This window comes from Hippocampus comes, unplaced genomic scaffold (assembly GCF_001891065.2).
Source record: "Hippocampus comes isolate QL1 unplaced genomic scaffold, H_comes_QL1_v1.1 scaffold104, whole genome shotgun sequence".
Classification (NCBI taxonomy): Eukaryota; Metazoa; Chordata; class Actinopteri; order Syngnathiformes; family Syngnathidae; genus Hippocampus; species Hippocampus comes.
The window spans coordinates 272,753-290,642 of record NW_017806072.1 but is presented as its reverse complement, the minus strand read 5'-3'; the positions used below and the strand labels follow the sequence as shown (position 1 = coordinate 290,642).

General features: G+C 40.9%; 1 protein-coding gene across 2 annotated transcripts in view; it reads left to right on the top strand.

The window, feature by feature from the left end:
- nrn1la (neuritin 1-like a) overlaps window positions 1-17,890 on the top strand; it is a 61,758-nt gene that overhangs the window by 35,304 nt on the left and 8,564 nt on the right. The window contains exons 1-2 of one of the 2 annotated variants that reach the window (XM_019894327.1): window positions 4,755-4,959; window positions 6,228-6,378. In XM_019894327.1, the coding sequence (XP_019749886.1) occupies window positions 4,902-4,959; window positions 6,228-6,378 (209 nt within the window). In that variant the 5' untranslated portion in view covers window positions 4,755-4,901. Of the gene's footprint in view, window positions 1-4,754; window positions 4,960-6,227; window positions 6,379-17,890 lie in introns of those variants that run through there. The other variant, XM_019894328.1, reaches the window with a different exon arrangement.

The window sequence follows — 17,890 nt, the reverse complement described above, 5'->3', positions numbered from 1 at the left end:
GTCCCTAATTTTGTTGACAAATTCACCTGTGTTTTCAACATTGTGTTTGCTCAGGCCCACAAGAGGCGACAATATTGAGGTTAAGTGTTTAGCTACATTATAAGTAACTGAGTCTATACTGCTGACTATGGGTCGTAGCGGGACGTTTTCTTTGTGGATTTTTGGTAGACCGTAGATTAGCGGGGTGGCCTCGCCTGGTTAAAGTTTGAAATAAAGTTGCCGGTCAATTAGTTTCTCTTTTTGTAACTTTTGTAGGCTTTTGACAATTTTGTTCTTGTATGTATTGGTTGGGTCGCCTTTTAGTCTTTTGTAGGTTTTCGTGTCGCTGAGCAAGTTTGAGATCTTGGCACAGAGCAACTTCCCGGAGTCTTCACGGAGACTTCAGGGTTGTCTACCGCTGACGAAGCTTCTGTGAGACAAGCGAAACGTCCTTTTTTTGTTTTTTGTTTTTTACCCACAGGTACAGATGACGACTGACAGAACCCTTTCTACGATGGAACTTTCCTGTACGACTGAGAGCCTCCACAAGCATCCTCTTTTACTTGTGAAATAACCAAGTGGACATTTGCATCACATTTTAACGCTGGAAATTTTCTTTTTCCTTTTTTTTTTTTTTTTTAATTTATTTGTGCATGTAAATACTTCATGTTTTTTTCTACTTTCTTCCCTCCAAATTTGCTGCTGTAGAATTTCTCCACTGTGAGACAAATAAAGGTTTTCTTATCTTATCCTTCCACTATTAGCATTATAATTCACTAAAAAGAACTTCAATACAGAAAGTACCTCCCCCTCAGCCCAACACTAAAAGTCCAGTCTATGTGGGTTTTAACACCTCTCTAACAAACCTAGGTCCGGCGGGGACTGGTGTAAGGGTATTTAATGACTGCTCAGACATTCTGAACTTTCAGGTAATGTTGAAGAGAGAGTTATCTTCTTTTCCCTCTCTCTCTGTACAATAGCATGATCAGCAACTTCTTGACGAAATAAAGAAGAGTGTTGGGTGACACGAGTTCCAAGCCTGCAGTCCATACGTAACTGGGCGGGGCTGTAAGCATTAGCCAATGGTTTAGCTCTATATGATAAGAGTGCAAGATATGGGTCAGCCGCTTTTATCAGCATGCGTTTCACAATTTGAACGTGACGATCCGCCTCCCAGACGTCTGAACAAAACTTATCAGAATGTATTTTCAATCTATACTATTTATTTATTTCGAAAAATCTGCAAATCTTTGAACAACAAATTGGGAGCCATTTTCACCAAAGACTATCTCAGGGATGTCATGTTAAAATGTAGACTTTAAATTTACGATCATATCCTCGGATCTAGTCGGTGTTTATTCAGCAATCTCCACGTAACGCGAGTATTAGTCCACTTCTAGAAGATAATTTGAATTGTCAAACATGAATAAATCTGCTGCCACTTTTTGCCACGGTCTCTCTGGAAGCACGCTGATGAACAGCAGCTCAAGCGGGTTGACTCATTCTTTAATGCATGTTGTGCAATTTGTTACCATCTTTTTGAGGTGGATGATCAGACCCGGCTGGCCACCACACCACTTCTCTGGTCTGCTCCTGACATCTTGTTATTCCTTGATGTCCCTCACTTTGAACAAAGCAGGCTGACTCAAATGTGCTGTTTTCGCAGGCATAATAAGCACTAACGTGCTACTGAGGTTAAAGGGTCCCATAGCCCAAAATACAGTTGGCTGCTATGCACAATTTAAGTTTCGGTAAAACCAATCGGCCGTTTATTATCAAGTGAATGTCTTAAAAGCTCAAGTGTGCTTTGCTTTTGTCCTTTTTCAACGATTTATCTAGATTTGTCAGACACTTTCCATGTTTAAAGGAAGAGGGATGTGTTTTAAATTGCACTTGGAGGTCTTTTTCATTAACGGCCCATGAATAAAAACAAGGTATGATGCCTTATATTGTTTAGTTCTTACCTTTGTTTTCCAATGTGCAACACTTAGAAGTGGTTGAATCATGTCAAATGTGTGTGGTTGAACCGAATCATTCAATAAATCCAGAAGAAGGAGCAAATAATGTAAATGAGGCCATCAAGGGAGTGGACGATTGATTGATATAGCTGTCAGTATAATGGACCGCATATTGCGCCATCCCACCCATCATGGCAGACAATCAACAGCTTGGCTCTGGATGGACAAAAAGTGATTTGAATTTGAAGGAACAATTTCCCCTCAATATCTGATCTCTCTGGCCTTATTCTGTTCTAAGTTTTCCACACCTGCTCTAAACCAGGCTGGAAATTGCAGGCCCATCACTAAAGAGTTGATAAATGCTGACTTTATTATTGGAATTATTCTGGAATATCAGCAGTAAACCATCTATACAAGTATTACGAATGCTCGGGTTTGATTGAACTTGAAGAGTGAAGCCAATAATCTTTCGAGTAACTGAGCAATCCTGCTTAAAATCAATCGGGGGGAAACACTGATGGAAATAGAGGAAGGGGCTGGTTTATCAAATATTAAACATTGTCTCTCAGTTCTGTTGTTGCAGCGAATGACCCAATTTAGCATCTCCTGTTCAACTGCCAGCATCAAACTGGGCATACACTTGCCACGACAAGACTGTTTTGGGACAGTCACACTTTTCCGGAGAGTTAATCGTGTCGCTGTTAAGGTCCGGCAGGGTTGAGGACCCAATTGCAGGGAAGCAAGCCTGGAGTGCTCTTGTCATTTCAGTAATGAAAAAAAAAGGAAAACAAGGCACCTTGGAATGATCCCCAAAACATATTTATTTATCTTAACTCTGAAAAGCAGATATAAAGTAACAAACTATCAGACTAAACTCGCCCTGACATGGGGACAAACAAAGAATCAACCGACAAGGACTGAAAGAAACCAGGGAACTGATGCTGCATTCGAGGAAGGTCGGAAGTCGGAGTTTTCCAACCTCCGACCAGGAAAAGTACACAGTAACGCCCCTCTGAACTGGGAGGTCAGAGTTGCAAAGCTGGAAAAAAAAGGACCCCAACTTCACTGACAAGGTTGAATCTGACGTCACTTGAACCCCCCGTGGGGACGGAGAGCGTGAATGGCAAAATATTATTTTGCATTTCTTCTTTTTTACATTTATCCATCCATCCATCCATTTTCCGATCCACTTTATCCTCACAAGGGTCGCGGGGGTTGCTGGAGCCTATCCCAGCTGACTTCGGGCAGTAGGTGGGGGAACCCCGGAACCGGTTGCCAGCCAATCGCAGGACACACAGAGACCAACAACCATCCGTACTCACACTCACACCGAGGGACAATTTAGAGTGTTCAATCAGCCTGCCATGCATGTTTTTGGAATGTGGGAGGAAACCGGAGTACCCGGAGAAAACCCACGCAGGCCGGGGAGAACATGCAAACTCCACACAGGGAACCCGGAGCTGGGATCGAACCCACGACCTCTGCACTGTGAGGTCGACGCGCTACCCACTGGTCCACCGGGCCACCTTTTTTTACATTTATTTTAAATAATTTTTTGGAAAGGGTCTGTATATATAAAGAGAGAGTGGGGATGGATTGACTTGAGGTCCTTTTTTTTTTTAAATTCTTGAGTTAAAGTACCCAAATTGGCCTCAAAATGTTGGATTTTGTCAAAGTTATTTCAGGAGCTGTCTTAAATCTGTCAGAAGCGAGACTCACTACTTCAACATTTAATTGACATTTCCACAGGCGATCTTTGACATGGACATAAAGGACCACGTCTTCTGATTTAGAGGACACCTTGCTTGAGGACACCTTATTCAGGGGCATTGTGGGGGTGGTAGAAGGGTGCTATTGCTTCGCTGCGTAGTGAAGCTCATTTCCAAAGCTTTTTGTACCACATCAGCTCTATTAATACGATTCTGTCTCATGAGCTCATACCTGCTGAACGGCTTCTGTGAGCTGCGATGACTGACACCTGCTAGGCTATTATATAACGTGTTGCATGATATTCATAAGACGATGTGTTTTTAATTGTCATCATTCCTCATTCTTTCACCTCAGCCCTCTCTGGTGTATTTTTCTGGCACACTTCAAACCTTGCAAATCAACCGGCAGCTATTCAATGGTGTGTGCTGCCTGTCGGCAGACATGAACTTCCAGATGAGTGAGTTAGGAGATGAATTGTGACATGAATAAACACACATTCAGTGCATCTCTTCAGCAGCCTTGCACATGAGGTGATGGCACAAAGATGATCTCATTTTCACTGTCAATTGAATGTTTTTAGTTTCTTTTTATAAACGTGTCATGTCACAGTTGTGAGGAAAGAAGTGTTTTGTTTATGCATCGATGCGCTTTCTCCTTGTTTAAGCTCCAGACTTGAGCACTATTCATTTGAGAAACTACTTGAGTAAATGCGTTTCTTAATTGAAGGGAGGATGAGGAATATGAGTTCAAAGAAAGGAAGACAAAATTGTGTGATGGTAAAATGTTTTTATTTAGTCATTTTACCACTGCTGCGCAGAGTCCTTGCAGGCCTTTACTCGAAAGCGAAAAAAAAAGGATCATCTTAATCAAACAGCATTGCATTTTCTCCCAGAAGAGAGCTGCTCCTCTGCATGAAATCCGAGGCTGTTCTGATAGTAGAACACAGAAATTAATTAGATCAGTTTAAAAACATGGTGAGTGGTTTGCACGTTTGCCTCACATTTCTTTTGGGGCTGGAATCTTGACTCCAGTCTTCCTGTTTGGACTTGGCATGTTTGAATCAAGGGCACCCGAGCTGCCGCCCACTTTCCAAAATGGGTGCGACCCCTTAGTTTGAGCTGTGTTCGTGTGTAAGCGCTGCATGTACTTTAAAGGCATTTTAGAGGGAAGCTTTTAAAGCAGTCGCCACAGTCACCAGCAGCCGTGACAATTCACTCTGACGGATAACAACATGCAATTTGGTGCGGCTGCTTCATGAAGTTTGTACGGCAAGAATTCCAAGACCACAAAGACACACGCGAATTAACACCGGGTCAAATGACAACATGTTTGTCATAGCCTTTTAATTTTGCGGTTCATATTGTCAGCATCAGCAGGGAACGCTTTCAGAAATAAAGTTTATTGGAGCTAGAGATGATAGAATCCTCACACAGGAGAAAATGGATTTCCACTGGGATAAACAGTTCTAATTTGTTCAGTGCCGAACTGCACATCGTAGATTCCCACCTCCTCCACTTGAACCGCACCATGCACGGCCCTACACTGGGGCTAGGAGGAGCTACAGCCCCATCAGAAATCTGTCTAGCCTCGCTTCACCCCCACTGCCAGGCAATTTATCTATGTATATATTTATTTTAAGTTCACAAGTAAGCAGCCATTCTGTTCCAATACAATTTCTGTTTCAGTGTTTGTGCTGCAGCTGTACCCCGTCTGTGAGTTTGCGAGGGCAGAGTCTTTCAGTTACTCGTGCATTCGGGGTGCGTTTGAAAATAATCTCCAACAATGCACTGCTTCTCGACGACCGTTTGGAAACTTAGGAGTGTTGCTCAAATTTGTTGTTCGGCTATTCAAAGTGCACCAAAAACGATGCTAGGCAATGGATCGCTTTGTAATTTGAAAAAATAAAAAAAAAAAAAAATCACACTTTCCCTTAAAAGTCTCCAAAGGTGTAGAGAAGAAGAAGGTGAAAAATGAGCCCCGTCCAACTCCTGAAGGAGCAACACACAGTGACGTGGGTGTACAATTTGGGCATCTTTTTGTCACACTGAGTACGGAAGGGGATACAAAGACATAAAATCAATTCCCGCAATTTGAGGGCAGGGTCCAGATCTCTATCTTCAGGCAAATTCCTACATTATATTGAATACACGTCACTATGAGGTGTATTCAATAAGGTGTATTATACTTTGATTATACTTTTATATATTGTACTGTACTTTTATTTGGAAAAAAAGAGAAGTCATGAAATTCGTTTTTTTTTCTTCTCAGCCCCACCACATATCGGTCAAACCACACCCTTGGCCTATAGAGAGAAAAAATGCTGGTGACGTGAAAATATGTTCTTTAGGGCATGCGTCACATTTCTATAAGTTGATTTTCATGATACTGATCTTCTGATCTTGACATTCACTAAAATAATTAGAACATGTTTAGGTTATTTTATTCTTATACAGTGTATTATGAAGTCGATCATACAAACATACATGCACACTGAACAAAAATATACTCTTGGATAATGGATGCTATTTGCTTCAATTCTAAATTAATATTGTGGTTTTGATTCTTTGTGTGTACTTCCAGTGGTCAGTCCTTACCCTTTTGATGCAGTTTCAACAAGAAGGTGTCATTCCATTTACAAGGGCTTTGCTCAGTGTCTCATGGCTCTGGGTGACAGTCTGACGGACACGGCACGCAAGGATGAAGATACACATGAGATCCAGTCAATTTGCAGGTCAGTGCATTTACTGAAGTGAGCGCCTTCGTTAGTGGCATGAGAGGGGACAAATTACACAATCAAGTGAGATCAAAAATAAAACTTTAAAAAATTCTTTCTTTACAAAGATAATAATGCTATTTCCATTAGGAGCGCAAGTTGAGAACAAAGCGCAGTCTAACTGTGAGCATGGGAAGTTTTCTTTCTTTTTGCTGGTAAAATTGGGCGTTACGGGGCGGTTGGAGATTTGTGCATCATTGTGGGATGGAAATACAGTAGTCTTTTCCCGGCGAATCCTAGTTACAGCCCTCATTTGCATCAAAATCAGAGCAGTCGGAAGCACACAAGTGGACGAGTACCCTGTGCTGGAACTGAAATAGATTTGCTGGGGTCTGTGCATGAAACTGGCAAGTAAACTACAAGCTCTACCCTTGCCGATGATGTAGTTGGCTGCGCATTTGACATGGGCAATTGGAGACCGCCTTGCACCCCTGATAGTGTGTGAACCCACCCCACACTAGTGACGAGGGTGCATTTTTAAGATGATGATTGTAATTAATTCAATGAATTGATTTCGACAATTATTTGGGGGGAATGTCCTGGGCTGATGTCATATTTGTGAATGAAATTCCACGACGTCCAGCACACTCATCCGTGGAGAGCCAAAGTTGTCTGCAAGTGCCTTGATCAAATTCACTAAAATCGCGTTAGATTGCCTGCGCAGCAGGTTCAACCTGTTTTTTGCGAGTCTAAAATCAAGTCTACTTTTTGTAACCAAATTGGCAGATGCACCGAGAGGCGAGGCAGAACATCACCCCAAAAGTGCTAGACTAGATTTGCGCTGGCATGAAAATCAAGTTACACCTATTCTCACCGGCTGCGGTCGACCAAAATAGGCTCTTTTTGTTGCTCAAATCTTACGCTTTCGCTCTTTCTTCTTTGTATTTACAGTATAGTTTTATGTCTACATAAACTGTCTGTGTACGTGTGTCCATGTGTGTATATCCATCTATCCATTTTCTAATCAGCTTATCCTCGCGAGAGTCGCGGGCCTGCTCAAGCCTATCCCAGCTGTCTTTGGCCAGAAGGCAGGGGACACCCTGAACAGGGCACACATAGACGAACAACCAGTCGCGCTCACAATCACACTTAGGGCCAACTGAGAGTGTTCCATTGACCTGCCATGCATGTTTTTGGAATTTAGGAGAGTATCTGGAGAAAACCCATGCAGGCACGGGGAGAACATACAAACTCCACACGGGAAGGCCTGCGCCTCTGCACTGTGAGGCGGAGGTCCTAACCAGTCGAGCACTGCGCCTCCCTTATATATATATATATATTCTCTCTCTCTCTCTCTCTCTCTACACACACACATATATATATATATATATATATATATATATATATATATATATATATAAGTGCTGTCAAACGATTAAAATATTTAATCGTGATTAAAAACGCAACTGTCATAATTAACTCATAATTAATCATGATTACTCACATTTTTTATCGTTTCTAAATTTCCTTTTATATTTTTTTTGTCCTATTTTTCCCTGTTTTAATGCTGTCATCAACATGGAATCATGGATCAGTTTTCTATGTGCAAAATGCAAATATTTCCTGAAACAACAATTTCGATTTGAAAAACAACAATTTTTCACTTGGAGCAGTTATTCAGACATAATCTCTTCACACAATATTACTGTCCATCAACAACAGTGAAAAGACGAGGGGGCTGAGTACTCACATCAGCTGTGTGCTTGGCCATTAAGTGGTATTTCAGACTCGACGTGCTATGATAATAGCTCAGTTTACGACTGCAAAACATACAGGTAACTTTGGTCTTGTCAGTGGAACCATATGGCAGCTTTTTAAAAGTAAACTTTCCATTCATCAACTACTTAAGTATCTGTTTTCAGTGTCTTGCGCTGCCATGGCTGGCAAAACAGACGGCAAAAAAAAAGTCAGTGAGAGAGAAGCCCGACCCGAATCCGAAGCAATGATTGACATTTTTAGGCCTATATATATATATACACACACACACACACTCACACTAACACGTACAGAAACTCACACTGTTCATATGTTGAATAATAATAATAATACATTTTATTTATAAGCGCCTTTCAAAACACTCAAGGACACTTTACAATCAAGAACAAAACAATAAAACCACAGATAAAACTACGGTATCAATAAGAAAAGAATAGATTAATTTAAATGGAGTATGCAATTTCAAAAAGGTGGGTTTTGAGATGGGATTTGAATGTGGGAAGAGAATCATTACGGATGTTGGGTGGAAGTGAGTTCCAGAGTTTGGGGGCAGACATACACATAACATCACTTGTAGGCCATGGTTGTTTATGCTTTGGTAGTCATGTCAAAAAGTTGCTTCGTTCACTGACTCCAACTGAGGATATGTTTGTGCTGTGAAAGGACTGCTTCAAGATCCTCAATTCTAATGAAACACCATTCATAGAGACAGGAGATTGTCATTCACTGAGGCTAAGGTTGCTGAGGTAATCAGAAAACGTCTCAGTGGTAGCGGATTCGCTTTGAATACCTCAGAGTTAGCAAAGCGGTAGGTGGTCTCACTTTTATGAAGAATGAGAGGAGGGAGTTTACAATCCACTTATTCCAGAATACTTGAGAAGAGTCCCAAACAGTCAAACGGCATACAAGGAACATTACTATTTAATATCCTGGCCATGTATTACACTATACTCTCAGGCATTCCACTGCATGTGTTGTGGTATTGTGTTATTGCTTTCCAGCAATATGAACTGCAAAGCTGCCAGGATGACAAGTGGCACATCCAGAAAATGGTTGGTTGCATCCTCTGGCTTGAGTAAAGTTCTGCCTCAAAGTGGAGGAACTATCTTTAGGTCTTGGGGAGAGAATGGAGTGTAACATTGACAGATTACCATTTACATTTTAGCATACGATTGCTTGCTGTATGCTTTTATTCAGGATTTATTAACATTCAGTTATGCCTAATTAATTTTAAACTATTAATAATTGTATTAGGTCACTGACTTCATAGCGGTTTATCCTCCTAACTTCCTTGTGGGCTTCATGGGTTCAGTTTCCAGTCTGTGACGATATCTATTTAGTTTTCGGTCTCCCTATGTGCCGTGTGACTGACTGGCGAACCAGTCTAGGTCGTTGTTTGTCTTTCGCCTGACATCATTTGGGATAGGCTCCAGTTCCCTGTGACGTTGAACAGGATTAGCAATGGATCAGTAATAGTATTAATAAACCAGTCCACACTTTATATGTAACACCCAAATACACTGAATAAAGTGTATGATGATCTAAGTGTCACGTGCGAGGTGGTGGTGGACCCCAAAAAGCAGGCAGGAGGGAGGAGCAGGGTGTACTTGATGAATTGTATTAAAATACTAAGAAAACGAAATCCAGAACACACAAAGTCTGGAAAACAAAACAAATCCAAAGTAGCAAACAAAACCATGGCATAGCAAAAAACAAAGTGATAAACACAAACCAACAGAAATTGTGACAGCATCTAACACAACAGAAGCAAACAGCAACACACACAAACAATGACCCAACACGAGTGGTCCTGCCGGGAGTCCTTTTAAACAAACAAACAAACTAATTGCATAACGACCAACAGGTGTGCAGCTGCAGGAAGATCCCTACAGTGCCACCTGTTGGTCACAAACCGAAACATGACACTAAGTCAATCCACTCATCCACCTGTTTTATATCAGTGAACCTTTGCAGGGTTTCAGGCGTGCCTATTCCAGTTCATTTTGAGATGCAGAGTGATTGCCAGTCAATCACAGAACACATTCATTTTCACACCTATAGGGTAAGTCGACTCAACTACCGGTGACCAAGGCAATCGTTTTTGGAAGGAGAAAGAAACCAGAGACTGAAAAAAAAAAAAAAAAAAAGACATGCAAACTTCCCACCGATAGCCTCTAGCCAGGTTTCAAAATCAGAATCCTTTTGACTGTGAGGCATATGTGCGAGCCGCACGTGCCACCTTCTGCCAATTATTAATATTTCAAGCATTCTTTTTATTACTTCATTATTTTTGATCACTGCTGTATTACTTTAAATGAGGTACTTTATCAGCAAGTTAAGCCTCTTCAATGGTCACCTCATAAGGATTTTTCATTTAATTATAGGCTTTTAATTCCTTCGACTAATTTTGACTTGTGCCATCGTAAAAGTGTCTTTGTCACTGTAGCTTCTTTATTTCCAATCAATGCCGTGAATGTTACTCTTATTGGGCTGTTAATATTTTCTTATTGGGCTTCAACAGTGTTCCACAACCCTCGTAATATTATATTGGAATCTTTGCAGGCTGGTTACCTCAATGTTTCTGGCTTATTTAGGGTTTATAGCTCAGCTATTATGCTTCAGTATGCAATTGTACTTGTTACAGCCAACCGCTACAACTTTGAAAGTCTAAATGAAAGGTGCTTTGCTCCTGGAGTCTGGTCTCAAGACAGTTAGGGGATGTTTGGCAGGGGGATATTTTTGAATGTCATGGTGGGTGATGGTAAGGGACCCAAAATCAGGGAGGCAGGAGATGTACGGTGTACCGGACCAAATGTATTAACAAAAACACTTAAGTGTGTATTTGATGAGCACACAACATAGATGATCAGATACAGGTTCACTGCCAATAGATTTTAGAGCACAAATAAGTCATTGTTTGTTATACAGGGCAAACTGAACATCACAATAACACAATAAAATCCCGAAAAACTCAAAGTAACAACAAAACACACCCTATGACAAACAAAACAACGTAACAGCAAATGGAGAAACAAACAAACAAGAACAAAAAAAAACACGAGAGAAACAGAACGATCTGACGCAGAGTAGTTGGTGTGGCAGTATTTTTAAAAGAAAAACTAATGACATGATGAGCAACAGGTGCGGGGCTGGAGAAGAAGCTCTCCAATGCAACCGGTTGGTCACTTACGGAACAGAACCATATCTAATCTAAACAAAAACAGAATCATGACAGTTGGCATCTCACTTTGTTCGCCGAACACTAACAAAATCTTTTCATCTTGAACTTCAGTTCGTTAGTGGTGTGAAATTATTCTTCATCTTAACCGGTTCAAGCTCACAGCTTAGCTCAAGGCTATCACAGCTAACTTTGGGTGGACATGTCACCAGCCATCCACTGGGCACTTACAGGCAAATAACCATTCACACTTGGATTCACATTCACATTTATTGGCTATTTGCATTGCTCAGTTAACACATAACATGTTTTGGAATGGGGGCTGGGGCGAGGGGGAACATTGCAACTCACAGCAATGTCAGAGTCAAGCTTTAGACACACAACATTTGGCTGTGAGGCAGACAAGCTATCCACATGTGTGAAGTTAGCGCCCTGTAATAATGTAATAAAATCTTTCACATGCAATATACAATACTGTATACAAGTGCCTGAGTGCGAAACGGCTGGGCAATAATGTGTAACTTTGCATATGACCAGAAAACCAAGAGGAAAGTTGATAACAGAAGTGGATCTCATTGATAGTTGCTAGTTGCTAGTAGTTTGATCCAATCCGAACAAATAGCGTCTGCTGGCTCGGAAGCCGTTGCTATTGTTGTCTCTTTTCCCAGGCTATCACCACTAACCGAACATCACTTGTCTTGTCAGTAGACAAGTGACACAAAGGTCCTGTTGAAACACCCACATGCTGAGTTGTTGAGAAAAACAAACCTGCTGTGCATATCACTTTTGTCCACCGACCTGTGAGATTTGGATTGGCTCCCGAGATGGCAAGATTGCTGCCTTCTAACGTCCATCTATTCATTTTCAATAGCGCTGATCCTATTCAGGGTCACAGGGAGCTGGAGCCTATCCCAGCTCATTTGGGGCAAAAGGCCGACTACACATATGACTGGTCAATGGGAACGTATAGAGACAAACACAAAAACTCACATTCACACTGTCACTGAGTGAAAACAGACTGCCTGGATGGATGTCAGGTTAGTGAACCACTTCAGCAGCCCTTAACCACCAGTGACTTCCAGCCAATGAAAACAAGCAATTAGGAAGCTTAGACAAAGAAAAGTGCACAAAATCTAAGGCACATTTGTCTTCTGACAGAAAAAAGTAGATTTTATCTCTGTCTGTCTGTCTGTCTGTCTGTGTTTATCTGTCTTCATATCTGTTCATCCACTCTTTCTAGATCACCCCTCCATGTGCCCATTTGTTCTTCACCTTCTGCTGTAGTCTGTAGAAAAAAAAAGTCAGTGGAACAGAATGTGGACACTGTGCTCATTTAACATCATGCATCAAACAGGGAGAGTTTGGAAGCTAAATTGCTTTTCTTCCTACACAGTGTATCTTACTGATTTAATTTGATGTTACATCATAAAATTCCAAGTCAGGCAAAAGGTCAGTTTGTTAATTAATTGAGCATACCAGAAAATAGTGCAGGTGAATCAGTTAAAGAAGTTCATCAAGGCTTTTTTTTCTGTATTAAGCAGTGCTATACACTGTACACCTTGACAAATGGAAATTGAAGTCGCATCTTTCATGGCTAACTGTTATTTCTGTCAGCAGCATATCATCACTCCCCTTGCCCCTTTTAACCTCTCTTTGTTTGTGCTGAATGCCTCTCTTCATACATGCACATCTTTTGCACATTATTTTTCCACTCACCTTTCAGTTGCCACTACAATCCTCCACATCCTGTACCCATCCGTCAGCCCTCGCACTCACTTTGTCATTTCGAGAAACTGTTCTATTTATACATACGGTACCTCTTTTATCCATTTTCTCGTGAAGACATGCTACCGACGAAGGTAAAGATCTTCAGGTTGAGAGTCTTCGAAAAGGGTCACAGATTTTAGCACACTGTTACTGTCAAATAAAAATTGTCCAGAGCTAAAAGAAGCAAACGGAATCATCTCAGTGGATTTACATGTCAGTCAAAATTGACCGTAGTGTAATGCTGACTGTTTAATAGCTGGGATGAGGAGTTGCACTTCTTGCACAATACATAATGAAGTAGGGTTTTACACCCAAGCGCACTTAATCTGCCAGGGAAAACATTCGTTTTCTCAAGGTAACGTGGCTTATCTGACTGGCTCTGGCTACAGTCTGCAAGTCGCAAGGTACAGGTTTGAGTAAAAGACAACAACATAGGGATGGTTAAAATTTTTCATTCAGAGATTTCCCCCAACCCCCCAAAAAATCCTTCCTTCATGTCACTAAATTCATTTCCCAGCAAACCAAAAGCTAAAATTGTGTTTGAAGTGAATTAAAGCAAGTGATTAATAAATCACACAGCCACCCCAACCCTAATCCTTTGCTGAAAGTGTTTTAAGTCTTTTTTCACTGATTCGTAGCGCCTCTTTCAGAACCCACAAACTTGGTCTCGAAATAACCCGTAATTCCTCAACTCTAACGTCATTTCATAAGTTATTTGAAATGCGCAAAACAACTAAAAAAAGCCAATCATCGAGTGGAAGTCGGTTGGCCATAATTTGAGCTCAAGTGCATGAATCATTGATGCAAAAAAAAAAATAAATTGCATTCACATCAATATTAAGATTCAAACACTAGAAAAACACGAGAAATAAAGATGTAAATATCGGGCTGTCCAACAACAACGTAATGGGTAGGTTACAGAACCTTTGTAATCCAAATAGCTCATCTTCAGTTCCGAGGTCTCTTTCTTGAACGTGTCTATTTCTCCTTTTAATTTAATGTATTCATGGACTGTGGCGTCCGAGAAACTAAAGAGACTTGTGTCGCGAAGCAAGGCAATTAGAACGGAGTTAAACATCACTAAAGCCACGGTTGCTTAAAACAATGTTGAACTTGGATGGCAATGTGCATTTTGATACACAACAATGTTCAGGGTAGCTTGTGTTGCTTTTGGAATGGAAAAAAAAAACCTAAACAAAATGATCTTTTAAAGTCTCATACCACTTACTCAAGACAAGTTTTCCATTGGCAATTTCCGATGTCCTTGCTCAACACTACTCTGTTTATATGCGAGCACCACCCACCACAAATTCCATCCAGGAGTGGGGATATTTGATAGAATAACGAGACAGGAGGATGTAGAAATGTTTTGGGACGCTCGTTGAATGTGTTGATCGTTCCTCGTCCATGTAGTCATTTGGTGTAATGTCTACTAACGATGACGCTACGTTACTCATGGGAGCCACAAATGAACTGTCACCACAAATGTCCACTTTATGCTGTTCCAAGTGGGATTACCGTAAATCAAAATAAAATATCAACACTGCTTAACTCAGAGATACAAAAATGATCATGATTGGTCCTTCCAAAGACCGTCTCCCGACGCCACAGTGCTAGCAGTGCATATTGGGAGTGACTTGTAAATATTATACAGTATGTATAAAGTGTTGATGTGTTGCATATGAATGCAAAAAAATTGTTGAACCATCAAAATATTTGTATTTTGCGTTTTAGATATCATATCGGTGAAAAAACAAAATCGATTAACTTTCTTGTCAGGGGCCACAGCAAATGGCAGATAACACTTTCAATTGACACAAATTCTTCAATCAAATTTCCTGTTGCAGTAATTTGACCAAATCCCAAAAAGTCCACAGGACCTAAACAAACTTTGGCTGATGATGAATGGGGAGATCAATTGAAAGCTTAATGGGATCAACGAAGTTTAAAGTTGAATCACATTTTTTTTTTGCTGATCTCATCTGTTGAGAGGGCAAACTTTTTCAGCTTTTAAAGGGTTCTGTCACGTTTTGCGTGATGGTAGTTGGATGACCCCAAAAAAGCAGGGTGGAGCAGGTTGGATGACCAAGGTGTATGTAACAAAAATGCAAAGAGGAGGATGCTGGAAAAACACAAACTCGAAGTACTCCAACAAGGCCCTGGAAATCAAAAGGAACCAAAGTAACACAAAACGTGCCAGGAACACAGAGACACTCACAACTCACAATGACCCAACATAGACTGACAGAACCCAGGGACCTAAATAGAAGCAAAGTGACGAGACAACGACAAACACCTGGACAAGACACAAGGTGTTGAGGGAGCTGATTGGTTAAACACATACTGATGATGAGAACAAGCGGCGACAAAAAGGGCACATGAGGAAACAAAACCAAACGTGACCTAACCAGAAACATAACAGGTTCAAATTTTTGATGATGTCCTTACCTACTATTCAAAATTTTTGTAGTGGTCTTTCAACAGTTCCTGAAAGTTTGCGGTCAATAATTTTGCCCTACAGTACTGGTGACACCAGAAACACATTACTAAGTAGTGCGCTACTTTTAAATATGCACGTATTTGAGTAACAAATAATCTAATGTCTTACTTTTTTCCACACAATTAATCAGACGCAAGTTGCTTTTATCACATCACAAAAAGTGACTTTGAAGAATGTATTTTCCTCTAAATGCAAGTCACATCAGTTTTTCAGAGATTAGCATCTTGTACTACCTCAGGCGGTTACAGGTAACTGGCTGACAGAGGCAGTAGTGAGAGAAAATTGACAAGCCTTCAATTAACAGCACACTCTTCTCACCAACGGTGCATCCCTCACGCCTGTATTATAATGTAAATCTCATACCGGTTCCTCTACAAGTAAAAGTATCTTCAAAAACCTGATTTTATTTAGTGTATTTGTGTTACCCTGACCCTACAGCCCACCCGTATCACACCCCTTCACTATTGTTCAGTTGGTCCTGTTCCTTGAGGTACCAATTAAAGCACTTATCCTGAAACCCAGCCACCCAAGCGGGAGTGGGCCTAATGTAATGACAGTGGTGTTAAAATCCTCACACAACCCACTTGTCCACAGACACACTTTCCCCGCAAGCTGTCCTCCTAATGTTCCTCCCATAAATGTCCTTCTCTCAACCTCTTCATTCTTTTCTTCTAATTTGTTCTCTCTTCCTATTCCATCTGTACTCCACTTTTCCATGCTTTCCTCTGATAACATGTTTTTTAGTGTTTCTGTTAGAGGTACCTAATGAGAACCCACACATGTTGAGCCATATTAAGTGTACACTCACTGAGAAGGTGCATTTTGCATCTAGGACAAGGCTGCACCATTGTCAGAGGGATCCCTGGAGTGCAGCTCTTCTTTCATTCCTCATCTTCACAATAGATATTGTGGAGTTGTAATCTTGGTGGCTGCAGATCAGGAGAGGTGAAAAGGAAATATTAGGGGCTAAGGATGCACAATCGAATTAAACAGTGACCTTTTGCTGTGCTAAAGAAGGAATGGAAGAGGCACTGATGAAATATAGTTGCTGTGTTACAACAAGGCAAAATTATATAGCTTAAAGGTTACTCGCCCACTGGAATAGCAATGGTAAAAAGGAGCAAATAAAATACAGAATTGAATTATGAACCATTAAACAACAACTCCGTAATGAGTATTCCCTCTCTCTTCAAGCTACTGGCTCAGATTATTTAATGGACAACGCTCTCTGTGTGGGTACAATTGTTACAGTATGGTTGAGCACAATCTGTTCTCGGATGAATGCTTGACCTTGCATATGTTCTAATTTTGAATCAATTTTTTCTTAGCAAGTAAAAAAAAAAAAAAAAACCAAACAAGCACATGTACACAAAAGCACCTTTTCCCCAGCCTTTAATACCTTAATACACTTGGTCCCTTTGTGTTGGAGGGATAAAGTCTTACTAGTCAATTCCCTACAGAGGCTAATCTGAAAATCGTGACTTGTTTTGCACAAAGTACCAAGCAAAAATGACATGATACCATAATTTCCAAGTACTATTACAGTACTTGGAAAAAAAAAATGCAGGGAAAGTGCTCCAACTGTGTGTCAGATGGAACTTGCACGTAGCGTGTCAGCCATCCAAGGTGCACAATAGCGAGACTGACAACTGAGGGACTGGGTTGGGCCACAATGTAGCAACAGACGTAGACCAGTACACATTTATGCACTTAAATCTACACTCCATTCTTTGCACATTATCCAGGGGCGTTGCTGGGCATCAAGCTCTCCCTGGGCAGAGGCCCCGCCTCCTACACTGGTAACCCATCAGTACTGCACAGCACAGACATATTAAAAAAAATAAAAATAAACACACACACATTCTGTAGCAGAGAATATGTGCGCTAAATGTACATTATCACCATGGCACGATGGTTGCCGGTCTACTACCGTTGAAATCAAAGTATGAAATAGTTCTATGGTGTAGAACAGTACAGTAAAGTACACGATTGTATATATACTGATTCGAATTTGGTACAGAGTATTTCAAATATGGCTGTTGATTTAAGCTCCATAATACCCTTCTGGGGACACTATTCCAATTGAGGAAAGTTACTGCAAGAATAAAACTCAGAACAGAGGTTTGGAAGTTTTAGAATGACAAGAGTCGGATGTTAGCAGCAGTAGAGCAGAACTCTCTGGAGGTTTTAGTCTTGTTGGAAGCATCTGCTTGTCTGTTAAGTGTCCTCGCAGTGATTCTGCTGTTTGCACACCACCTGTGACTTCAAGCCAAATGACACACACATATTGTAGGCCTACACATACATAC